Genomic DNA, 26,148 nt, shown 5'->3' with positions numbered 1-26,148 from the left:
AAAAAAAACAACTGAAATAAAGGAAAAGTCATACAACTCATAAAATGAAGGATGAATCAACTGACCAAAACCACTGAAGGGGGCAACGCCTACCAAATGTTGAGTAGGAGAAGCACCAATGAGGGGCCAAATAGCAGTTCCTTATATCTCTGACACCACAGTGATGGCATTTCCCCCCAGTAGTTTGTGTCTCTGCCCCTCCCACAATGGTGAGATTTCCTGCAGTAGTTTGTGTCTCTGCCCCTCCCACAATGATGAGATTTCCTGCAGTATTTTGTGTCTCTGCCCCTCCCACAATGATGAGATTTCCTGCAGTAGTTTGTGTCTCTGTCCCTCCCACAAAGTTTAGATTGGTTGGCTGGTGATAGGGAAAAGCTCATCAGAGAGGACTATGGGTGGGAAAATCGGGGGAAGCCAATGAAAATCTTATCAGAGAGGACTATGGGTGGGAAAATCGGGGGAAGCCAATAAAAATCTTATCAGAGAGGACTATGGGTGGGACGATCGGTGGAAGCCAATGAAAATCTCATCAGAGAGGACTATGGGTGGGAAGATCGGGGTAAGCCAATGAAAATCTCATCAGAGAGGACTATGGGTGGGAAGATCGGGGAAAGCCAATGAAAATCTCATCAGAGAGGACTATGGGTGGGAAGATTGGGGGAAGCCAATGAAAATCTTATCAGAGAGGACTATGGGTGGGAAGATCGGGGGAAAGCCAATGAAAATCTTATCAGAGAGGACTATGGGTGGGAAGATCGGGGGAAGCCAATGAAAATCTCATCAGAGGGGACTATGGGTGGGAAGATCGGGGGAAGCCAATGAAAATCTCATCAGAGGGGACTATGGGTGGGAAGATCGGGGGAAGCCAATGAAAATCTCATCAGAGAGGACTATGGGTGGGAAGATCGGGGGAAAGCCAGTGAAAATCTCATCAGAGAGGACTATGGGTGGGAAGATCGGGGAAAGCCAATGAAAATCTCATCAGAGAGGACTATGGGTGGGAAGATCGGGGGAAGCCAATGAAAATCTTATCAGAGAGGACTATGGGTGGGAAGATCGGGGGAAAGCCAATGAAAATCTCATCAGAGAGGACTATGGGTGGGAAGATCGGGGAAAGCCAATGAAAATCTCATCAGAGAGGACTATGGGTGGGAAGATCGGGGGAAGCCAATGAAAATCTTATCAGAGAGGACTATGGGTGGGAAGATCGGGGGAAAGCCAATGAAAATCTCATCAGAGAGCACTATGGGTGGGAAGATCGGGGAAAGCCAATGAAAATCTCATCAGAGAGCACTATGGGTGGGAAGTTCGGGGGAAAGCCAATAAAAATCTCATCAGAGAGGACTATGGGTGGGAAGTTCGGGGAAAGCCAATGAAAATCTCATCAGAGAGGACTATGGGTGGGAAGATCGGGGGAAACCCAATGAAAATCTCATCAGAGAGGGGTAATTGTGGAAAGATCTGGGGGAAGCCAAGTAAAAGCTTCCTTAGTAAAATGAACATTTGTATTGTACCTTCAAGGTCATCGATGGTCTTCTCCAGCTTGGCTACGGACTTTTCTGCAAACTCAACTCGAGAGTCGGTCTACAACAAGAGGAAAGACAATCAGACAATGAACAGTCAACCATGACAGACCCCCCTCTATGTCCGCCTGGTGCCCAACACCCACCTCCTTTAGCCGTTCAGTCAGGTGTTGGATCTCATCTTCATAATGGCCTTCCTTGGATGAATACTACAGAAGAGCACAATAGAAAATCAGAGGAATTGGAAGGAGACACCAGAAAAAGAGGACAGATACTGAAAATCAGGGAATGGAGGCCACAAGGGATGCTGGGATAGCGTTAGGAGGACTTGTGGAGGTTTATTAGTTGGGGCAATCCAATGTTACAGCAAACACGAGCTTCAGGAATACTGAGGACCAGCATGCTATTACAACGTATAATATAGATGAGGGATTCCACATTCTGGGGGTCTCGGCACATTAGAAGAGAATTTCGGGGGTTCCTCCCATGTTAGACATGACTAGACCTAGTAGGGAACACCTAATACCTTCTCTGCTTGTGCCTCCAGGGACTTAAGATTATTGGTGACGTTCTTCAGCTCTTCTTCCAGGTCGGCACATTTACTGTTCCCAGGTAGTGGCACAAGGATGGGGGGAGGGGAGGGTAGGAGGAGGGAGAGAAGTTCAGAGACAGAAAACACGAGATTGACAATTACAGGAGAGGAGAAAGTGGAGCAAAAAAGAAAAATAGATTAGCGTTGTGGACATTGTATGGAGGGTGGGGGAGGGGTGATGGGTGGTAGAGGGGTGTATGAGCAGTGTATGGAAGGGGGGTCATTTGTGGTAGAGGGGTGTATGAGCAGTTTATGGGGGGTGGGGGAGGGGTGATGTGTGGTAGAGGGGTGTATGAGCAGTGTATGGAGGATGGGGATCATTTGTGGTAGAGGGGTGTATGAGCAGTGTATGGAGGGTGGGGGAGGGGTGATGTGTGGTAGAGGGGTGTATGAGCAGTGTATGGAAGGGGGGTAATTTGTGGTAGAGGGGTGTATGAGAAGTGTATGGAGGATGTGGGTCATGGATGGTAAAGGGGTGTATGAGCAGTGTATGGAGGATGGGGGTCATGGAAAGTAAAGGCTTGTAAGAGCAGTGTATGAAGGAAGGGGGTTATAGATGGTAGAGGGGTGTATGGGCAGTGTATGAAGGATGGGGGTCATGGGTGGTAGAGGGGTGTATGGAGGATGGGGGTCACGGTTGGTAGAGGGGTGTATGAGCAGTGTATGGAGGATGGGGGTCATAGGTGGAAGAAGGGTGTATGAGCAGTGTATGAAGGAAGGGGGTTATGGGTGGTAGAGGGGTGTATGAGAAGTGTATGAAGGATGGGGGTCATGGGTGGTAGAGGGGTGTATGGAGGATGGGGGTCACGGTTGGTAGAGGGGTGTATGAGCAGTGTATGGAGGATGGGGGTCATAGGTGGAAGAAGGGTGTATGAGCAGTGTATGAAGGAAGGGGGTTATGGGTGGTAGAGGGGTGTATGAGAAGTGTATGAAGGATGGGGGTCATGGGTGGTAGAGGGGTGTATGAGCAGTGTATGGAGGATGGGGGTCATAGGTGGTAGAAGGTTGTATGAGAAGTGTATAAGGGATGGGGGTCATGGGTGGTAGAGGGGTGTATGAGAAGCGTATAAGGGATGGGGGTCATGGGTGGGAGAGGGGTGTATGAGAAGTGTATAAGGGATGGGGGTCATGGGTGGTAGAGGGGTGTATAAAAAGTGTATGAAGGATGGGGGTCATGGGTGGTAGAGGGGTGTATGAGCAGTGTATGGAGGATGGGGTCATGGGCAGTAGAGGTGTGTATTAGCAGTGTATGGCGGAAAGGGTCATGGATGGTATAGGAGTGTATGAGCAGTGTATGGAGGAGGGGGGTTATGGGTGGTAGAGAGTTGTATGAGAAGTGTATAATGGATAGGGGTCATGGGTGGTAGAGGGGTGTATGAGAAGTGTATAAGGGATGGTTGTCATGGGTGGTAGAGGGGTGTATGAAAAGTGTATGAAGGATGGGGGTCATGGGTGGTAGAGGGGTGTATGAGCAGTGTATGGAGGATGGGGGTCATTGGTGGTAGAGGGATGTATGAGAAGTGTATGGAGGATGGGGGTCATGGGTGGTAGAGGGGTGTATGAGCAGTGTATGAAGGAAGGGGGTTATGGGTGGTAGAGGGGTGTATGAGCAGTGTGTGGAGGATGGGGGTCATGAGTGGTAGAGGGGTGTATGGAGGATGGGGGTCATGGGTGGTAGAGGGGTGTATGAGAAGTGTATGGAGGACAGTGTCATGGATGGTATAGGGGTGTATGAGCAGTGTATGGAGGAGGGGGGTCATTTGTGGTAGAGGGGTGTATGAGCAGTGTATGAAGGAAGGGGGTCATAGGTGGTAGAGGGGTGTATGAGCAGTGTATGGAGGATGAGGGTCATAGGTGGTAGAAGGGTGTATGAGCAGTGTATGGAGGATGAGGGTCATAGGTGGTAGAGGGGTGTATGAGCAGTGTATGAAGGAAGGGGGTCATGGGTGGTAGAGGGGTGTATGAGCAGTGTATGGAGGATGAGGGTCATAGGTGGTAGAGGGGTGTATGAGCAGTGTATGAAGGAAGGGGGCTATGGGTGGTAGAGGGGTGTATGAGAAGTGTATGGAGGATGGGGGTCATGGGTGGCAGAGGAAATATCCCGGGAAATTATAGGCCGGTCAGCCTGACGTCAATAGTATGTAAACTTCTGGAAGGGATGATAAGGGACTATATCCAAGAGTTTGCTAAAAATAACAATATCATCAGCAGTAATCAGCACGGGTTTACTAAAGGTTTACAGTGGATGTGGTGTACCTGGATTTCGCTAAGGCGTTTGATACAGTTCCCCACAAACACTTAATTTATAAAATAAGGTCTGCCGGCATCGACCGCATGGTTTGCTCTTGGATAAAAAACTGGTTAAAAGGGCGTGTCCAAAGGGTGGTAATCAATAAAGCGTACTCAGACTGGTCTGGAGTGGTAAGTGGGGTCCCCCAAGGCTCAGTTCTGGGTCCAATTTTGTTCAATTTATTCATAAACAGCATTGAGGACGGGATCAGGAGTTCAATATCAGTTTTTGCAGATGACACAAAATTGGGCAGGGCAATAACTGCACAGCATGAAGCAGATATCCTACAGAATGACCTGGACAAAATAACAGAGTGGGCAACGACATGGCAAATGAGGTTTAATGTGGAGAAGTGTAAGGTTTTGCACTTGGGGACTAAAAACATAAAAACACAATACACGTTAGGAGGGGAGCCCTTGGGGGAATCAAAAATGGAGAAAGATCTGGGAGTCTTGGTTGATGATAGATTAGGCAACAGCATGCAATGTCAAGCGGCAGCTGCCAAAGCCAGCAGAATATTAGCATGTATAAAGAAAGGGATGTATTCCAGAGATAAGACTATAATCCTTCCACTTTATAAAACTCTGGTCCGACCGCATCTGGAGTATTCTGTACAGTTCTGGTCGCCAGTCCTCAGGAGGGATGTGTTGGAGCTGGAGAGAGTCCAGAGAAGGGCAACTAAACTAATTAGGGGATTGGAGGACCTAAATTATGAGGAACGTCTGCAATCGCTTGATTTATTCTCCCTGGAGAAGAGAAGCCTGAGAGGGGACATGATAGCAATTTACAAATACCTCAATGGGGATCTCAGCATAGAAAAAAAGCTATTCAGTCGCAAGGAATGCATGAGGACACAAGGCCATACAATGCGATTTGAGGAGAAGAGATTTAACCTCAGACTACGCAGGGGGTTCTTTACACAAATGGTGGTAACTGCAGGGAGTATGGCTACTTTGAAAGACTATTAGACGTACATCTCAAGGATGAAAATATTCAGGGGTATGAGAGATGATTATGGCCACACACACCTACACAGGGGGAACTGGATGGACTATTGTCTTTATTCAACCTCAACTACTATGTAACTACGTAGGGGTGTATGAGAAGTGTATGGAGGATGGGGGTCAGGGGTGGTAGAGTTATGTATGAGCAGTGTATGGAGGAGGGGGGATTCATGGGTGGTAGAAGGGTGTATGAGCAGTGTATGGAGGATGGGGGTCATGGGTGGTAGAGGGGTGTATGAGTAGTGTATGGGGGGGGGGTCATGGGTGGTAGAGGGGTGTATGAGCAGTGTATGGAGGATGGGGGTCGTGGGTGGTAGAGGGGTGTATAAGCAGTGTATGGAGGGGGGGTCATGGGTGGTAGAGGGGTGTATGAGCAGTGTATGTAGGATAGGGGTTATGGGTGGTAGAGGGGTGTATGAGCAGTGTATGGAGGATAGGGGTCATGGGTGGTAGAGGGGTGTATGAGCAGTGTATGGAGGATGGGGGTCATGGGTGGTAGAGGGGTGTATGAGAAGTGTATGGAGGATGGGGGTCATGGGATGAGTGGTAGAGGGGTGTAGAAAAAGTGTATGGAGGATGGGGGTCATGGGTGGTAGAGGGGTGTAGAAGAAGTGTATGGAGGATGAGGGTCATGGGTGTTAGAGGGGTGTATGAGCAGTGTATGGAGGATTGGGATAATGGGTGGTAGAGGGGTGTATGAGAAGTGTATGGAGGATGGGGGTCATGGGGGGTAGAGGGGTTTATGAGAAGTGTATGGAGGATGGGGGTCATGGGTGGTAGAGGGGTGTACAGAGGGGGGGTCATGGGTGGTAGAGGGGTGTATGGGAAGTTTATGGAGGAGGCGGGTCATGGGTGGTAGAGGGGTGTGTGAGCAGTGTACAGAGGGGGGGCAGGTTCATGGGTGGTAATGGGGGTATGGGTGGTAAAGGGGTGTATGAGCAGTGTATGGAGGATGGGGGTCATGTATGGTAGAGGGGTGTATGAGCAGTGTATGGAGGATGAGGGTCATTGGTGCTAGAGGGGTGTATGAGCAGTGTATGGAGGATGGGGGTCATGGGTTTTGGAGGGGTGTTTGGGCAGTGTATGGAGGAGGGGGGGAGGGGAGTCACGGGTAGTAGAGGGGTGTATGAGCAGTGTACGGAGCAGGGGTCGTGGATGGTAGAGAGGTGTATGAGCAGTGCATGGGGGGGGGGGGTTCATGGGTGGTAGAGTGGTGTATGAGCAGTGTACGGAAGGGGGGCAGGTTCATGGGTGGTAGGGGGGGGGGTATGGGTGGTAGAGGGGTGTATGAAGTGGGGGTTATGGGGGGTAGAGGGGTGTATGAGCAGTGTATAGGGGGGGGCAGGTTCATGGGTGGTAGGAGGGGGTATGGGTGGTAGAGGGGTGTATGAGCAGTGTATGGAGGATGACGGTCATGGGTGGTAGAGGGGTGCACGAAGGGGGGGTCATGGGTGGTAGAGGGGTGTATGAAGGGGGGGTTATGGGTGGTAGAGGGGTGTATGAGCAGTGTATGAAGGGGGGGCAGGTTCATGGGTAGTGGGAGGTAGAGGTGTGGGTGGTAGAGGGGTGTATGAGCAGTGTATGGAGGGGGGCGCAGGTTCATGGGTGGTGGGAGGGGGGGGGTATGGGTGGTAGAGGGCTGTATGAGCAGTGTATGGAGGATGGGGGTCACGGGTGATAGAGGGGTGAAAGAGTGTATCAATGCGCCTTACTGAAATATTATATTTCAGAATACATTTCAGCTCATGCCCACTTTCCAATGGAATGTGGTCCCTTGCAATTACATATTAACGAGTCAGACTAACACACCTCATTCATACATCCTTTGACACTTGGCAGTTGTATTTTGCATATAGACGACAAGACATTGATAGGTGTTTACATTTTAAACACCTTTTCATTCATTCATTTGGACACTTAACAAGTTAGGCTTCGCATAGAGATTACAGACAACACCTAAACACAATTGACAATTGCTTACATTAACACATCAGACAGCTGAACACAGACGGAGCGGCTTTTCCACAAACACAATCTCAGACATGAGACACCGCACATTGACAGAGATGTATGGGGAACACAAGGGCCTTTTCATGTATTGTTTTTGGTGGAGATATGTTCTATTGTTAAGTTGACCCATGAATTGAAACTGGTTTAAAGTATTTTTTGCCGCTCAAATTTCCTTTAAAAATGTGAATGAAACTTGAAATAAATTAGATGTGTCTACGCTAAGCTTAAGTTGCTATGTGTCGCTGCATCTCCTGGCCAGCAGACGGAGAATTCACTACACAGGGGGAGTTAGGACTGAAGGGCCGTCAATCATCTTGTAATTGCCTCCTGACAAGATTGAGCTAACAGTTTGGTGTCAAGAAGTTGGGATCTGCCATAACACAGTATTGGGTGAGTAATTCTATTTTTTATTTATTACCACCCTATACTGTCAGAGCAGAGTAACGGTACCCAGTTAGCGCTATTTTTAGCGCCTCCCAGGAATCTGATATTCCTAAAGAAAATAGGGGTCTGAAGCCCCAAAGATAATAAGGGGTCTGATACCCCAGGGTCTGAAACCCGGTTACAAAGCAGTACTGTGTGTGATAGTGAATTCTCCCTCTAAACCTTGTATATTAGCTGTATAGACATTTAAGTGTATTTTTAGTCGTTATATACGATTGCATGCCATTGTATAGATGTATGTGGAGATTATATGTGATATTAAGCTGAGCTTGAAGGTATAAACTTGCCCACCAAGGATAGTTAACAGCAAACCATAAATTGGGTGTATATAAATCTGATTATAAAGACGCAGGAAACCACATAAGTTGGGAAACTAGGTTTTCCAATAAAGTCTAAATACTGACCTCACCATCCCTATATATATATATAAACCTTCAAACTCAGCTAATCTCACTTTGTATTCTGAGCTTAAGATAATGGGCAATTCTCAAGGTAAGGAGAATCCCAAGGAAAAAAAATGAAATTTACGTTTAGGAAAATTGTATGAAAATTGTATCATGTATGGGCAACCTTAGTTGTGTAGAGGTGTGTGAGATCCATGGATCGTTATGTTGTGTTAGTTTTAATAATGTTCCTAAAAGTGCTGTATCAGCAAAGCATTTCATAACACTGAATGAATACTGGTTGCATAATGATTTGTTTTGTCTTTATTACTTATGTTTTAAAGTGATGTGATTTTGCCACGAGTACAACAAAAAGGTAACAAATCCATGCTATGCTGGTCATGGCAGCTTTTAGAAGCAAGAAAATATATTTGGTGTGTAAAGTGTGACCTTAAGGACTAAAATTTTACTTCTATCCTTAAAATCGTGAGCAATTTTGAACTTTTATCATTGAGGCTTTTGTCACTGACTTTTTATCTTTATCACTGGCTTTTTAAACCAAAAAAATTTGGTGCCTTTTTCAGCACACACCCCCCCACCCCCACCCCCGTCCGTGACACAGGTAATTGCAAAAGCTAGGGAGTGTAAACAGTTGTTGTATTGTCATGCCAACTGACTGAGCTGAGTAAACTTGAAGAGGAAAGTACAAAAGAATCTGTTAATTGTATATGCAGATGTGTATTAACTATCAGTTTTTGCTTTTGTAGAAAAAACTGTTTTGAAGAATGTTCCAAATGGGTGAAAAAAATGGTGACGTATAAGTTCTTGTAGCCAAATGGGAAATTACTAATGTTTATTTTTGAGCTGCTCATTTTTTTAACCATGGTGAACAATAATAATTTTTTCTTTAAATTTATGGTATACCATAACAAAAAAAAATATAGAAATCCACGTGGTAATAATTAATTTGACGTCAACAATTTTTGGTATTAGAGAAGTGCACTGTTAGGAAGGAAAATGTTTGACATGCTTACTGTATGCTAAATTCCTCTAACCATTGGTTTATTTTTAGGAGGAAAAGTAAAATGTTTTGTTACTAAATCTTTCTTGATGCTTATTTCTCAGATAAATTTGATTTGAGACTTTCAGAACGAAGGACGATCACAGCCTTCAATGACAACTCACCAATGGGAGTATTGTTTACAAATTGTTTTTTTTTTCTGATTGATTAGACTGTTTTTATGGGTGTTAGAAAGTTCTTATTTATTGGGTGTCAGATATTTGATGTGTTCTAATTTGACATATATGAGCTCTGGCATTAATGAGGTTCTATGCCTTAGATAATTAAGCATCTTTTGTCTTATAAAGTTTTTTATTATATTGTGAGATGGAAAAATAGAATTGGATAAATTGTTGCTCTATTACTACACCTATAGTGTGCTAAGAATTACAACAAAGTTATGTCAGTGTTACTACATTATTTGTTAAGATTATTTTGGTATTGTAAGATTTAAACTTTAAGACAAGGTAACCTCCTGTTGTGAATTCAATTAGTTGCATGGCCAGCCAAGCCATCTCTTTTCATTCTAAGGTGACTTATTGCCCCAGGCTTTGCATATAAATGGTCCTTGAAGTCAAACCCTGTGTCTGCAAGGCTATTTGGTTTCAATTTTCTGCTTGGTGTCACTGGGAAACTGCAATCCCTTATAAATTTATGTTTGCATGGGTACTCACTTCTACCTGTTTTGTGTGTCTCTGTGTGTCCATGTACACAAGACAGCTTGAATTTTACTCCCTACTGTTCAGTGATCACAGCATCTTAGCCATGCAAGGGATTCTCAGTTGTCTATTGGCCTTTAGTTCTAGGTAGCTGCCTGCTTGGGTGAGTAAGAGGACTGCAAGTTAACCCATCTCCACCTTTGGAGAATACAAGGCAGTTCAACCCCTCCAAGGGCCCTCACCATTGTTGCATGTGTGGACATGCTGTGTTCTCCCAAGATAGTGCCATTAGGTATCCTTCCTGTCTTAGGGTTACCTGCCTTCCTGTAGGCCCTAAACCCCAGTGCTGCGAGTGGTTCTTACTAGCATTTATTTTGCTGCCTGCCTGTAAGACCAGAAGCCCAGTGCCGCAATATACTCCTGCCATTCTTGTAAAACTTGTATTCTTGTCTCTGTACTTACCTGCTATTCTTGCTGAAGTCAGAATGACTCCAGACCCAAGTACCAAGCTATCTCCCTTTTAAATTTTGATGGGGAGACCCTTCCCAACCCCATGAATCCATTAATTCTCATATCTAGAGATTTGCAGCAGATGCAAGAGGAATATGTGGCAGAATTAATTGAAAAATTAAACAGTGATTATGGTGATATTTTGCTCTCGTTTCCTTTGCCAACAGGTGCACCGACCCACCCATTCAAGCCTGGAGACAGAGTCCTGGTGAAGGCCCCCCATAAGCTGACGTTGCTAGACCCACCCTACGGACCTCCTGCGACAGTTCAAGCAGTGACCAGAACAGCGGTATTGACAGACCACTCCCCGGTTTGGATCCACGCATCACGACTGAAGGAAGCCCCACCTCTGGACCCCACGACTGCGGACCGGAGATTGTGACGAGCACCAGATGAATTCCAGTTGGATCCAGACAGACGCATTGGTACAATGCCAACGGACACCCCTACTCCTGGAAGACTTCCCATTCGTGCAGCAGTGGTACTCTTTGTAGCAAGCTTAACACTAGTAGCCACTGTCTGGTTACTTGCAACATGTGCTCACCATCCGGAGAACCTCTCCTCATTTTGCCCTTCCTCACCCCAGGAAAGGAGAGAGACACGAGACATTCATGTCTCCACTTTACAGTTGAAGTCAAGCCTATTGGACACAAAGGACATTGTTTAACGTTGTAGCCGCCAGGGATTTAGTCTGACCGCTCTGATGATACGGGGGTCGAAAGGGAATTTTTTCCTCCCATTGAACGGGGGGTTTATTTTTGCCCTTTCCTGGAAAAGGCTTTAGGTGATGTTGAAGATTCACATGCTATAGTCAACAGGTGGTATGTGCTGCCATGGTCTATTTGTAGTGACTTTATTGCCATAATATGGAGTTTAGATTTTTCAGGCCATAGATTCTTGCACGCTATGACCCTCCCCATTGAACATGTCTGTTTTTGATTTGATAGAATTCTAAGAAGTTATATCCCTATGTGCACACAACCAAGTCGCCAGCCTACATACACCTTAGAATATAATGTCACCTGTTTTATGCAAGTCAGTTACCAATAATATGACATGCACTCATACAATAACACAACCCAGGTATGTCAAGAATGTCCAGCTCATTAAGGGATGGTTACTATCATGTGGGACTCATAGTTGGACATATATCCCAGGAGGGCACATAGTGCTATTCACAGACTCTAGGTGACCCCACCCTTATGAATAAGGTTGGGATCAAAGGTTGGGTTGAAAGAGTGTATCAATGCGCCTTACTGAAATATTATATTTCATAATACATTTCAGCTCGTGCCCACCTTCCAATGGAATGTGGTCCCTTGCAATTACATATTAACGAGTCAGACTAACACACCTCATTCATACATCCTTTGACACTTGGCAGTTGTATTTTGCATATAGACGACAAGACATTAATAGGTGTTTACATTTTAAACACCTTCTCATTCATTCATTTAGACACTTAACAAGTTAGGCTTCGCATAGAGATTACAGACAACACCTAAACACAATTGACAATTGCTTACATTAACACATCAGACAGCTGAACACAGACGGAGTGGCTTTTCCACAAACACAATCTCAGACATGAGACACCGCACATTGACAGAGATGTATGGGGAACACAACGGCCTTTTCATGTATTGTTTTTGGTTGAGATATGTTCTATTGTTAAGTTGACCCATGAATTGTAACTGGTTTAAAGTGTTTTTTTGCCACTCAAATTTCCTTTAAAAATGTGAACGAAACTTGAAATAAATTAGATGTGTCTACGCTAAGCTTAAGTTGCTATGTGTCGTCGCATCTCCTGGCCAGCAGATGGAGAATTCACTACACAGGGGGAGTTAGGACTGAAGGGCCGTCAATCATCTTGTAATTGCCTCCTGACAAGATTGAGCTAACAAGGGGTGTACGAAGGAGGGGCTATGGGTGGTAGAGGGGTGTATGAGCAGTGTACGGAGGGGGGGATATGGGTGGTAGAGGGGTGAATGAGCAGTGTATGGAGGGTGATCATGGGTGGTAGAGGGGTGTACGGAGAGGGGGTCATGGGTGGTAGAGGGGTGTTTGGTCAGTGTATGGAGGGGGCGGGTTCATGGGTGGTAGAGGGGTTTATGAGCAGTGTATGGAGGGTGATCATGGGTGGTAGAGGGGTGTATGAGCAGTGTATGGGGGGGGGGGGTGGGGTGGTAGAGGGGTGAACACTGTATGGAGGGTGATCTTGGGTGGTAGAGGGGTGTTTGGTCAGTGTATGGAGGGGGCGGGTTCATGGGTGGTAGAGGGGTGTATGAGCAGTGTATGGAGGGTGTTCATGGGTGGTAGACAGGTGTATGAGCAGTGTATGGGGGGGTGGTAGAGTGGTGAACACTGTATGGAGGGTGAACATGGGTGGTAGAGGGGTGTACGGAGGGGGGTCATGGGTGGTAGAGGGGTGTTTGGTCAGTGTATGGAGGGGGCGGGTTCATGGGTGGTAGAGGGGTGAATGAGTAGTGTATGGAGGGTCATCATGGGTGGTAGAGGGGTGTATAAGCAGTGTATGGGGGGGTGGTAGAGGGGTGAACAGTGTATGGAGGGTGATCATGGGTGGTAGAGGGGTGTACAGAGAGGGGATCATGAGTGGTAGAGGGGTGTACGGAGGGGGGGTCATGGGTGGTAGAGGGGTGTTTGGGTAGTGTGTGAAGGAGGGGGGGTCACGGGTGGTAGAGGGGTGTTTGGGCAGTGTATGAAGGAGGGGGGGTTATGGGTGGTAGAGGGGTGTTTGGGCAGTGTATGAAGGAGGGGGGGTCATGGGTGGTAGAGGGGTGTATGAGCAGTGTACGAAGGGAGGATGTGGGTGGTAGAATGGGTGTATGAGCAGTGTACGGAGGGGGGGGGCAGGTTCATGGGTGGTGGGGGGGGGTGAGCACTGTATAGATAGGATAACATTCATTTATCATTGTTCTGTACTGGTGCAATATGAGGGACACAGTCTAGTATTGCCATTCCCCCAGATTGGACCTCCATCTTGGGGGTTTGTCCTGTCTGTGCTATAGGAGGGCTTCAGATAGCGCCACCGTGTGGATGCAGCAGGAAATACGTGTTATCAGAGGAAAGATATTTTAGAATATAGATAAATAGAGAGACAGGGGAAGAGACAGAAGAAAGAGTCTCCTCTCCGGTACCTCTTCCTCTGCTGCTATCAGAGATTTCAAGGCTTGGTCCATTGTTCGCAGTTCTATCTCTAACTCTCGGTAACGACTTGGAAAGGAGAAATGGAAGAATATTAGGAGGAGAGGGATAGCCTGGCAGGGAGAATCTTTCCTAACAATCATCATTAAAGAGATCTTTCCAGATAGCCTTGTCACTGACCTAACCAGCTATATCCTCCGGGTCAGACTTCAAGATCCTGGGTCAGAGACTTTAGGATTCTAGGTCAGAGACTTCAATACTCTCAGTCAAAAACTTCAGTACTACGGGACAAAGACTTTATTACTCCATATCATTCTGGTCCTATTCTACGCTCTCTAACCCACATCTTCAATCTCTCCCTCTCTTCTGGCATCTTCCCCAACTCTCTAAAACATGCACTAGTCAGTCCCATACTTAAAAAGCCCTCACTGGACCCAACCGATCTGAACAACCTACGCCCTATTTCCTTGCTCCCCTTTTCATCCAAACTCCTCGAACGTCTGGTCTACAACCGACTGTGCGACCACCTTGCCGAGAATAGCCTCCTTGATCCCCTTCAGTCTGGATTTCGGCCTCAACACTCCACTGAATCTGCTCTCCTAAAACTGACAAACGATCTACTAACGGCCAAAACCAATGGACACCATTCTGTACTCCTCCTCCTGGACCTCTCTGCTGCCTTTGATACGGTTGACCATCACCTCCACCTCAAAAAACTCCATGCCTTTGGTCTCCGTGACTGCACTCTTCACTGGTTATCTTCCTACTTATCCAACCCCACCTTTAGCGTTACATACAATTCTACTTCCTCCTCTCCTCTTCCCTTCTATGTTGGGGTCCCCCAAGGCTCTGTTCTTGGACTCCTCCTATTTTCAGTCTACACCTCCTCTCTGGGTCAGCTGATAGCCTCCCACGGCTTCCAATACCATCTCTACACTGACGATACCCAAATCTATCTATCCACCTCTCAGCTCTCTCCCTCAGTCTCCGCACGTATCACTAATTTACTGTCAGATATATCCGTCTGGATGTCTCGCCACTTCCTCAAACTCAATCCATCCAAAACCGAACTTATAATTTTTCCTCCACCACGTGCCCCTTCCCCCGATCTCTCTGTCAGTATCGATGGCACAACTATCAGCCCTTCCCCGCATGCCAAGGTCTTAGGTGTTGTCCTGGACTCTGAACTCTCCTTCAAACCCCACATCCAATCGCTGTCCAAATCTTGCAATCTTCGCAACATCTCCAAAATACGCCCCTTTCTAACCAAAGACACAACAAAACTCCTAGTTCACTCCCTGGTCATCTCACGCCTCGACTACTGCAATTCCCTTCTCATTGGCTAACCTCTACACAGGCTCCTCCCCCCTTCAATCCATCATGAATGCTGCCGCCAGACTCATCCACCTCACCAATCGCTCAGTGTCCACTGCTCCTCTCTGTCAAGCCCTCCACTGGCTTCCGCTCACCCAACAAATTATATTCAAAATACTAACAATATCTTGCAAAGCCATCCACAGCTTAGCCCCCAACTACATCTCCAGCCTCGTCTCCAAATACCAACCTAATCGCTCTCTTCGTTCCTCTCAAAACCTCCTGCTTTTCTAGCTCCCTCATCACCTCCTCCCATACTCACCTCCAGGACTTTACCAGAGCCTCTCCAATCCTATGGAACTCCTTACCCTTATCTGTCCGATTATCTCCTACTCTATTAGCTTTGAGGCGATCTCTGAAAACCCTCTTCTTCAGAGAAGCCTATCCTACCCACACCTAACAAATATACCTCCATTTCACCATCTGCCCATCCCCCTCGGTTACTGCCTTTTGTTTCACTTGACCCTCACTTCTAGATTGTAAGCTCTAATGAGCAGGGCCCTCTGATTCCTCCTGTATTGAATTGTACTGTAACTGCATTGTCTTCCCCCACATTGTAAAGCGCTGCGCAAACTGTTGGCGCTATATAAATCCTGTATAATAATAATATCAGAGACTTTAGGACTCCTGTACTGAGACTTCAAGACTCCGGGTCAGAGATTTCAATACTTTGGATTAAAGACGTCAATACTCCAGATCAGAGGATTTAAGACTCCAAAACTGAGACCTGACCTTCAAGACTGGGTCAAAAACATCAAGACTCCAGGACTGAGATTTCAAGACTCTAGTCCCATGATACCCCTGTTGCAGTACTAACATCCCCACCAGTATTACGACATTCATTCACAGAAAGTGGCTTACATCTCAGCAACTTCAGCTCTTTCCTCAGATCGTTCCAGCTCCCCCTCAATATGCACTAATTTTTTGGCAACCTGTGAACATAAAAATCCAATATGTGAGAAATGTCTATAAAAAACATTAGTTGGTCGATTTATGGTCTTTGTGAAGATGGGGTGGAATTGTGTAAATAACCAACCTATATGGAGGATGAGGGGCTGCATCCAAACAATGCTCCAATTATGGGCATACAAGGCACCCATGGTGGACAGCTGAGCTCCAAAAATTGGAGATACAAGGCACCCATATTGGACAGATGGACTCCAGTGATTGGAGATAAAAGGCACCCATGATGGGCAGTTGAGCTCCATTGATTGGAGATACAGGAACCCATGATGGGCAGGTGAGCTCCAGTAACTGGAGATACAATGCACCCATAATGGACAGGTGGTCTCCAGTGATTGGAGATACAAGGCACCCATACTGGACAGGTGAGCTCCAGTGACTGGAGATACAAGGCACCCATAATGGACAGGTGGTCTCCAGTGATTGGAGATACAGGGACCCATAATGAACAGGTGAGCTCCAGTGATTGGAGATACAGGGACCCATAATGAACAGGTGAGCTCCAGTGATTGGAGATACAGGAACCCATAATGGACAGGTGGTCTCCAGTGATTGGAGATACAGGAACCCATAATGGACAGGTGAGCTCCAGTGATTGGAGATACAAGGGACCCATAATGGACAGGTGGTCTCCAGTGATTGGAGATACAGGGACCCATAATGGACAGGTGAGCTCCAGTGATTGGAGATACAGGAACCCATAATGGACAGGTGGTCTCCAGTGACTGGAGATATAAGGCACCCATAATGGACAGGTGAGCTCCAGTGACTGGAGATACAAGGCACCCATAATGGACAGGTGAGCTCCAGTGACTGGAGATGCAAGGCACCCATAATGGACAGGTGGTCTCCAGTGACTGGAGATACAGGAACCCATAATGGACAGGTGGTCTCTAGTGACTGGAGATACAAGGCACCCATAATGGACAGGTGGTCTCCAGTGACTGGAGATACAGGAACCCATAATGGGCAGGTGGTCTCCAGTGATTGGAGATACAGGAACCCATAATGGGCAGGTGAGCTCCAGTGACTGGAGATACAAGGGACCCATAATGGGCAGGTGAGCTCCAGTGACTGGAGATACAAGGGACCCATAATGGGCAGGTGAGCTCCAGTGACTGGAGATACAAGGGACCCATAATGGACAGGTGAGCTCCAGTGATTGGAGATACAAGGGACCCATAATGGGCAGGTGGTCTCCAGTGATTGGAGATACAAGGGATCCATGATGGGCAGGTGGTCTCCAGTGATTGGAGATACAAGGGACCCATGATGGGCAGGTGAGCTCCAGTGAATGGAGATACAGGGACCTATGATGGGCAGGTGGTCTCCAGTGATTGGAGATACAAGGGACCCATAATGGGCAGGTGGTCTCCAGTGATTGGAGATACAGGGACCCATGAGGGACAGGTGAGCTCCAGTGATTGGAGATACAAGGGACCCATGATGGGCAGGTGGTCTCCAATGATTGGAGATACAGGGACCCATAATGGGCAGGTGGTCTCCAGTGATTGGAGATACAGGGACCCATGAGGGACAGGTGAGCTCCAGTGATTGGAGATACAAGGCATCTATGGTACACAGCTAAGCTCTAAGATGAAGATAAATGGCACCCATTGTGAACTAGTGAACTCCATTGATGGAGAACTTACCTCTTCATACTTCCTGTCAGAGTCCTCAGCTACATGCTTGGCCTCTTTCAGCTGCAGGTCCTGGTCATGCATCTTCTCTCCATCTTTGGTGGCTCTGTTCTCAATGACCTTCAATCCTCTGAAAGAGAGACATTTTCATATATGAGATCCGAAGGAACCATACTGGAACTGACTGGATTGTGGAAACATATAAGAAGCCGGGAATCACGTGTAGAAGAACAAACCACCCAACACACGGATATTCTACGTCCCATGTGATTGTATGTCTATATGCTGCACACTGTACCCCTCCCCCGTCTGTCTGTCCTACACACCTGACGTGTGTTTCCTTATCAACCAAAATTCATACAAAAAGTTTCCTTATTCCGAGACGTGGATGTATTCAAATTTACGAATCCCGATAGTAACAAATTATAATAAACCAACGATCCGAATTAGAAAATTAAATAAAATGGGAAGATATTGCACTCAATACAGTGTGGTATAAAAGTGTAATAAGATACATATTCCTATAGAATAGAATAAAACAGAACCGAATAGAAAATAAAATAAAAGAATAGAAAACAATATAATACAGTAGAAAATAAAGGAATAACATATAATGAAATAGAATAAAAAAAAAATTAAGGAATATAATAGAAAATAATAGATTAGAATAGAAGATAGATGTTTATATTATGTTGTATTCTTTTCTTTTCTATTCTTTTCTTTTTCTATTATTTAATATTCTATTCTTTATTTGTATATACTATTCTAGTTTTTTTCTATTCTAGTCAATTTTATATTTTCTATACTACTCTATTCTATAAAGAAGCTTGAATAGGAATTATAACCTTATTTCACTTTTATACCTTGTTGTATTTATTGCAATACGTTTCCATTTTGAATTGGATTTGAAAATAAGGAATATAGGAAACAAATCGGAATATACAAAATAAATTCTGAACACGTATGGTTCTAACGTACGGAACGAATCAGAAAGGAAAGAAATGTATCCGTGGTGGGCACCCGTAGTCTGTCCTAGAAGGACTTGTGGATCTTCAGAGGTCCGTATCATCACTAATCTCAGGTATTGCAGTGTTTGGATGACAGCCAGAGAACCAGCATGTTCAGAAGGGGAGGAGTGTAATGTTTTCCCATGGCAGGCGTTCTTTCACGAGAGGCAAAGGATTCGGCCCGAAGGGGGCATGGGGGGGGGGGGAGGGGAAATATGAGGGTTCGGCCAGTTAAGAAAAGGTTTGGAATACAGAAAAAAACCCAACAATTGCATCACATGACAAGCATTGGCTCTAAATTTGGCCACACACATTGGATGGTGGGCGTGTCTTTATGTATCCACCAATCATTGTTGTGTCCTACGAGACCACATGATTCTGTATGTATTGATGGGTACCACATAGTGTGTGTACTGAAGGAGGACTAAATACCATGTCCTCAGGAAGGGGGGACCAATATCAGTAAACCAGCTGAGCACCAGGTCCCGTGTCCCAGCTGAGCACTAGGTCCCGTGTCCCAGCTGAGCACTAGGTCCCGTGTCCCAGCTGAGCACTAGGTCCCATGTCCCAGCTGAGCACTAGGTCCCATGTCCCAGCTGAGCACTAGGTCCCGTGTCCCAGCTGAGCACTAGGTCCCATGTCCCAGCTGAGCACCAGGTCCGTGTCCCAGCTGAGCACTAGGTCCCGTGTCCCAGCTGAGCACTAGGTCCCGTGTCCCAGCTGAGCACTAGGTCCCATGTCCCAGATGAGCACTAGGTCCTGTGTCCCAGATGAGCACTAGGTCCCGTGTCCCAGCTGAGCACTAGGTCCCATGTCCCAGATGAGCACTAGGTCCTGTGTCCCAGATGAGCACTAGGTCCCGTGTCCCAGCTGAGCACTAGGTCCCGTGTCCCAGCTGAGCACTAGGTCCCGTGTCCCAGATGAGCACTAGGTCCTGTGTCCCAGATGAGCACTAGGTCCCGTGTCCCAGCTGAGCACTAGGTCCCATGTCCCAGATGAGCACTAGGTCCTGTGTCCCAGATGAGCACTAGGTCCCGTGTCCCAGCTGAGCACTAGGTCCCGTGTCCCAGCTGAGCACCAGGTCCGTGTCCCAGGTGAGCACTAGGTCTCGTGTCCCAGGTGAGCACTAGGTCCCATGTCCTAGGTGAGCACTAGGTCCCTTGTCCCAGGTGAGCACTAGGTCCCATGTCCTAGGTGAGCACTAGGTCCCGTGTCCCAGATGAGCACCAGGTCCGTGTCCCAGATGACCACTAGGTCCCGTGTCCCAGCTGAGCACTAGGTCCCGTGTCCCAGCTGAGCACTAGGTCCCGTGTCCCAGATGAGCACTAGGTCCTGTGTCCCAGATGAGCACTAGGTCCCGTGTCCCAGCTGAGCACTAGGTCCCGTGTCCCAGCTGAGCACCAGGTCAGTGTCCCAGGTGAGCACTAGGTCTCGTGTCCCAGGTGAGCACTAGGTCCTGTGTTCCAGATGAGCACTAGGTCCCATGTCCCAGCTGAGCACCAGGTCCCGTGTCCAAGCTGAGCACTAGGTCCCGTGTCCCAGCTGAGCACTAGGTCCCATGTCCTAGGTGAGCACTAGGTCCCTTGTCCCAGGTGAGTACTAGGTCCCATGTCCCAGCTGAGCACTAAATCCCGTGTCTCAGGTGAGCACTAGGTCCCGTGTTCCAGGTGAGTCCCAGCTGAGCACTAGGTCCCGTGTCCCAGCTGAGCACTAGGTCTCTTGTTCCAGGTGAGAACTAGATTCCGTGTCCCAGCTGAGCACTAGGTCCCGAGTCCTAGCTGAGCACTAGGTCCCGTGTCCCAGCTGAGCACTAGGTCCCTTGTCCCAGGTGAGCACTAGATCCCGTGTCCCAGGTGAGCACTAGATCCCGTGTCCCAGCTGAGCACTAGGTCCCGTGTGCCAGCTGAGCACTAGGTCCCTTGTTTTAGATGAGCACTAGGTCCCTTGTCCCAGGTGAGCATTAGGTCCAGTGTCCCAGCTGAGCACTAGGTCCCTTGTCCCAGGTGAGCATTAGGTCCCGTGTCCCAGCTGAGCACTAGGTCCCATGTCCCAACTGAGCACTAGGTCCCTTGTCCCAAGTGAGCACTAGATCCCTTGTCCCAGGTGAGCACTAGATCCCTTGTCCCAGGTGAGCACTAGATCCCTTGTCCCAGTTGAGCAATAGATCCTGTGTCCCAGGTGAGCACTAGATCCCGTGTCTTAGGTGAGCACTAAATCCTGTGTCCCAGGATGGCATTAGATCCCATGTCAAAGTTGGGCACTAAGTCACTTATCCCAGGTGAACACTAGATACCTTGTCCCAGGTGAGAACTAGATCCTGCATCTCAGGTGGGCACAAAGTCCCATCTCCTAGGGGAGAAGATCCTGTGCTCATGGTAAGTATGATCCCATGTCTTGACTGGGCACCAGATGTAATGTTCTGAGTAGATACTGGATCCCATGTCTGTAATGACCACAGGGTTGCGTGTATTTAGTGAATGGGCACCAGACATACCTTTCGCTCTCATCCACAAGCTTCTCAGTCTCCTCCAGTTTCTGCAGAGCTGTTGCCAATCGTTCCTGGGCGCGATCTAACTCTTCCTCTACCAGCTGGATACGTCTGTTCAGAGAGGCCACATCAGCTTCAGCCTACAAGATGGAGAAGAAAAGAGGAAGGTTCATGAATATGACGGGATGGGTCATCTCACCGTCTTCCTATGACATGGATATGATGGGACGGGTCATCTGATCGTCTTCCTATGACATAGATATGAAGGGACAGGTCATCTGACCATCTTCCTATGACATGGATATGACGGGACAGGTCATCTGACCATCTTCCTATGACATGGATATGACGGGATGGGTCATCTGACCGTCTTCCTATGACATGGATATGACTGGACGGGTCATCTGACCATCTTCCTATGACATGAATATGACGGGACGGGTCATCTAACCGTCTTCCTATGACATGGATATGACGGGACGGGTCATCTGACCATCTTCCTATGACATGGATATGACGGGACGGGTCATCTGACCGTCTTCCTATGACATGGATATGACGGGACGGGTCATCTGACCGTCTTCCTATGACATGAATATGACGGGACATGGATATGACGGGACGGGTCATCTGACCGTCTTCCTATGACATGATTATGATGAGATGGGTCATCTGACCGTCTTCCTATGACATGGATATGACGGGACGGGTCATCTGACCGTCTTCCTATGACATGGATATGACGGGACAGGTCATCTGACCGTCTTCCTATGACATGGATATGACGGGACAGGTCATCTGACCGTCTTCCTATGACATGAATATGACGGGACATGGATATGACGGGACGGGTCATCTGACCATCTTCCTATGACATGAATATAACGGGACGGGTCATCTGACCGTCTTCCTATGACATGAATATGATGAGATGGGTCATCTGACCGTCTTCCTATGACATGGATATGACGGGACGGGTCATCTGACCGTCTTCCTATGACATGAATATGACGGGACAGGTCATCTGACCGTCTTCCTATGACATGGATATGAAGGGACGGGTCATCTCAGTGCTTTAAGTGGGCCGGTATGCACTGGTACTCAGTACCGCCACTTCCAAATATGGCTCTTGAGCATACCGCCACCTCTCCGTGCGCCTTAGCGTACCAGTACGCTCATTTTGGACATCTGTGCCCTCAATTGCCCCCCCTCCCAAGAATATTTCCCACTCCAGAGCCAGACCAGTGACCACCAGTGAGTCCCCCTGCTCCAGAGTCCCAGCCCAGGCCAGGGGGGGTGCTCTGTGGGTACCCTGATGTGGGGTGGGGGGGCTAAAAAATTTATAGGCTATAATAGAGTACCGGCACTTCTTTTGGGCCACTTAAAGCACTGGGTCATCTGACCATCTTCCTATGACATGAATATGACGGGACATGGATATGACGGGATGGGTCATCTGACCATCTTCCTATGACATGAATATGACGGGATGGGTCATCTGACCATCTTCCTATGACATGAATATGACGGGATGGGTCATCTGACCATCTTCCTATGACATAAATATGATGAGATGGGTCATCTGACCGTCTTCCTATGACATGAAAATGATGAGATGGTGTAATGATATCCTGCACTGGATATCCTAAAAGCTGTTGCAAGCAACCATTTTGTCACAGCAACCATTTTGTCAGAGCAGTCATGACAGTTTACAAAGCCCCTCACTCACACAGCCCCCTCCCCTACCTCAATTAATTCCTGGAATGCAGTGAGTTTCGATTTCAAACAAGCCATTATCTGAACAGATGTCTGGACGGATATCTGTTCTGATACTCAGGCCAGGATGTAAAGCCATAACCGAGCAAAGAAGGATAATGGCTAATGGTAACGAGATCACACATGACCACTTTAGGTCCTATGGGAGACAAGCTAGCTGTCAGATGCCTTACGGGTCAGAGGTTACTTTGAGATAACCCGTGTTTAGTGTCTATGGATACAGAATTCAATGCTGCACCATAATCTATCAGTCTCAAGAAGGCAACTGGTAGATACTGGAAGCTATGAATTATGTTATAAATCTGTCTATACGGGAGGTTCCTTGGTATGGTCATAAACCTTAGGGGCAGCCCATGGCCACTGTGTTTATTGATCAGGGACCTCTGGTAACACCCCATGCGGTCTCAGAGAAAAGGAGAGAGGCAGATGGGGTTAGAGAGTTCTCATGGTAACATCAAGAAAGAACATCTATCAAGTTTGAGAACTGATCACTGGCTCAGCTCTGAACTCTGGTAACACAAGGACATTGAATGCAAGTATTCTTATTTCTCAAATTCTATCTTATTCTTCTAATTGCTGAATTATGTCGCTATTTCTTTGAAACACCTTTTTCTGTAAATTTTTTATTTGCACCAATTTTAACCTTTTTATTATTAAACCTTATTTTGAAAAGTGTTAATCTTGTCCCTAAGCTCTTAATGCAAACTAACAACGAACCTGTCTCTTGAAGAGTGCTACTGTATAGATTAAATCCTCTGGACACTCCTGTCTGCGGTGACATTGCGTGTTACAGACGGTTATTCTAAAGTCATAATTGGTATTTCTAAAATTACGAGCGTCCGCTGGGCTCATCATAACATAGCGGTGGTGGCAGTGAAAGGGTTAATTGCTTAATTAGCCTGGTGACAATCGCTCTCAGCCTAGATTGTGGTCCCGCAAGCTGAAAAATCTATGTGCCGGGTGCAGCTGAGAGTGGCATTGTTACGCAAGTGACAGCAGGGTGTGAGATTGCCTGGTCCTTGGTCACGAGTTAGTGAGAAGGGCAGGGGTCTGATACCCGCCACCGTCACAGATGGGTCATCTGACCGTCTTCCTATGACATGAATATGATGAGACGGGTCATCTGACCATCTTCCTATGACATGGATATGAGGGGATGGGTCATCTGACCGTCTTCCTATGACATGAATATGATGAGACGGGTCATCTGACCATCCTCCTATGACATGACTATGATGAGACGGGTCATCTGACCATCTTCCTATGACATGAATATGATGAGACGGGTCATCTGACCATCTTCCTATGACATGGAAATGACGGGATGGGTCATCTGACCATCTTCCTATGACATAGAAATGACGGGATGGGTCATCTGACGTCTTCCTATGACATGGATATGACGGGACGAGTCATCTGACTGTCTTCCTATTACATGAATATGACGGGATGGGTCATCTGACCATCTTCCTATGACATGGAAATGACGGGATGGGTCATCTGACCATCTTCCTATGACATGGAAATGACGGGATGGGTCATCTGACCATCTTCCTATGACATGGAAATGACGGGATGGGTCATCTGACGTCTTCCTATGACATGGATATGACGGGACGAGTCATCTGACTGTCTTCCTATTACATGAATATGACGGGATGGGTCATCTGACCATCTTCCTATGACATGAATATGATGAGATGGGATATCTGACCATCTTCCTGTGACATGAATATGATGAGACGGGTCATCTGACCATCTTCCTATGACATGGATATGACAGGACGGGTCATCTGGCCATCTTCCTGTGACATGAATATGACGGGACGGGTCATCTGACCGTCTTCCTATGACATGAATATGATGGGATGGGTCATCTGACCATCTTCCTATGGCATGAATATGACGAGATGGGTCAACTCAACATCTTCCTAGGACATGAATATGATAGGACAGGTCATCTCATCATCTTCCTATGACATGGATATGATGAGACAGGCCATCTGATGATCTGACCATCTTCCTATGACATTTATTTGACAGGACGGGTCATCTGACCATCTTCCTATGACATGAATATGACAGGACGGGTCATCTGACCATCTTCCTATGACATTAATATGACGGGACGGGTTATCTGACCGTCTTTCTATGACATTAATATGACGGGACGGGTTATTGGAGGAAACCCTTACTGAGGCAATATGGAGGCTGCTACTGCTGACTTGTAAGTGTTAGTTGTACATCATATAAACATGTGACGGGAGTAACTTTGGTTGGGGGGCCTGTGGAACCCAGCTTACCATAGAGAGGCTGGGAAATCCCTGTCTCAGCTCCCTAGGCTTCTCTTATGTGTAAGTCACCCTGTGTCTATTATTGGCACAGGGTGACCAAGAAAATGATGGACTTAATGGACACTGAGAATATGGTTTGGATTACTCAAATTGGACAATATTATTTGTCAACAATATATCTCAAAGAATATATGAAGACTCTGGGACTCTAGGCCTAGCTGCCTATTACCAATAAGGCTTCACACAGTCAGACTCCTAGCAGATGCAAATATCATCAGCTCAACCACCTGTCTTCCACACATCCTAATTATGCTGATTTACTCTGTGTTTACACTTATAATAATTTGTAATTTTGTATTTTGTTTTAGCCTTGTTGCCGGCAGTTTGGTCCTCCAGGCTGGTTTAAGTGCGCTGAGTTAATTAGCATGTTGATGATAACCTTGTCTAGATGGGATTAGCCATGAGTCAGCTGTACCTCGTTATCTAACCATTGTGTGATGTTTTGGGTAAATATTGGGGTCATTGTTCATGTAGTGACTGACATACTTCCCAAGTGTATAAAAGTATGTTTCTTGTTCAATAGAGGAGTTAGTTGTTTTCAGATACATACAAGCTAAGTCGTCGGCTAGTTTTGTATGGGGGCAGCTGGAGTTTCTGATATCTATGTTCAGACTGGAGGAAGCCTTATACTGATGGAAGCACACAAACACAGTGTGGGTAGAGGAACCGTTACACTGGTTGGCAGCAGTGGGGTGCTTCCTGCAGTCTGGGACATCCAAACATACACTGGGATCCAAGGTTTAGATAGCAGAAGAGAGGTACAGATATCAGCCGCCATGGAAGAGGAATTCGGAAAGGAGGTTGTGAGAGATGCAGATACAGCACAGGGGACCAGTGTCAGGTCCTGCTAGGATGGTATGATTTGAACTCTGGAAGGAAATGCTAGCCTGTGATCAGCGACACCAG

The 26,148-nt window shown here is 46.9% G+C and overlaps 1 protein-coding gene across 4 annotated transcripts in view; it reads right to left on the bottom strand.

Moving 5' to 3' along the window:
- LOC309554810 (uncharacterized protein) overlaps window positions 1-26,148 on the bottom strand; it is a 51,081-nt gene that overhangs the window by 13,564 nt on the left and 11,369 nt on the right. For 2 of the 4 annotated variants that reach the window (XM_082256523.1, XM_082256521.1), the window contains exons 3-8: window positions 21,119-21,252; window positions 17,630-17,747; window positions 15,876-15,946; window positions 13,634-13,709; window positions 1,670-1,732; window positions 1,515-1,584 (exon numbers count right to left, since the gene is read on the bottom strand). In XM_082256523.1, coding sequence (XP_082112649.1) covers window positions 1,515-1,584; window positions 1,670-1,732; window positions 13,634-13,709; window positions 15,876-15,946; window positions 17,630-17,747; window positions 21,119-21,252 — 532 coding nt within the window. Of the gene's footprint in view, window positions 1-1,514; window positions 1,585-1,669; window positions 1,733-2,049; window positions 2,126-13,633; window positions 13,710-15,875; window positions 15,947-17,629; window positions 17,748-21,118; window positions 21,253-26,148 lie in introns of all 4 variants that reach the window. The other 2 variants (XM_082256522.1, XM_082256520.1) reach the window with 1 other exon arrangement.

Source organism: Pelophylax lessonae (assembly GCF_965119305.1).
Source record: "Pelophylax lessonae genome assembly, chromosome: 1".
In the NCBI taxonomy this organism is placed as follows: domain Eukaryota; kingdom Metazoa; phylum Chordata; class Amphibia; order Anura; family Ranidae; genus Pelophylax; species Pelophylax lessonae.
This window is presented reverse-complemented; position numbering and strand designations above follow the sequence as displayed.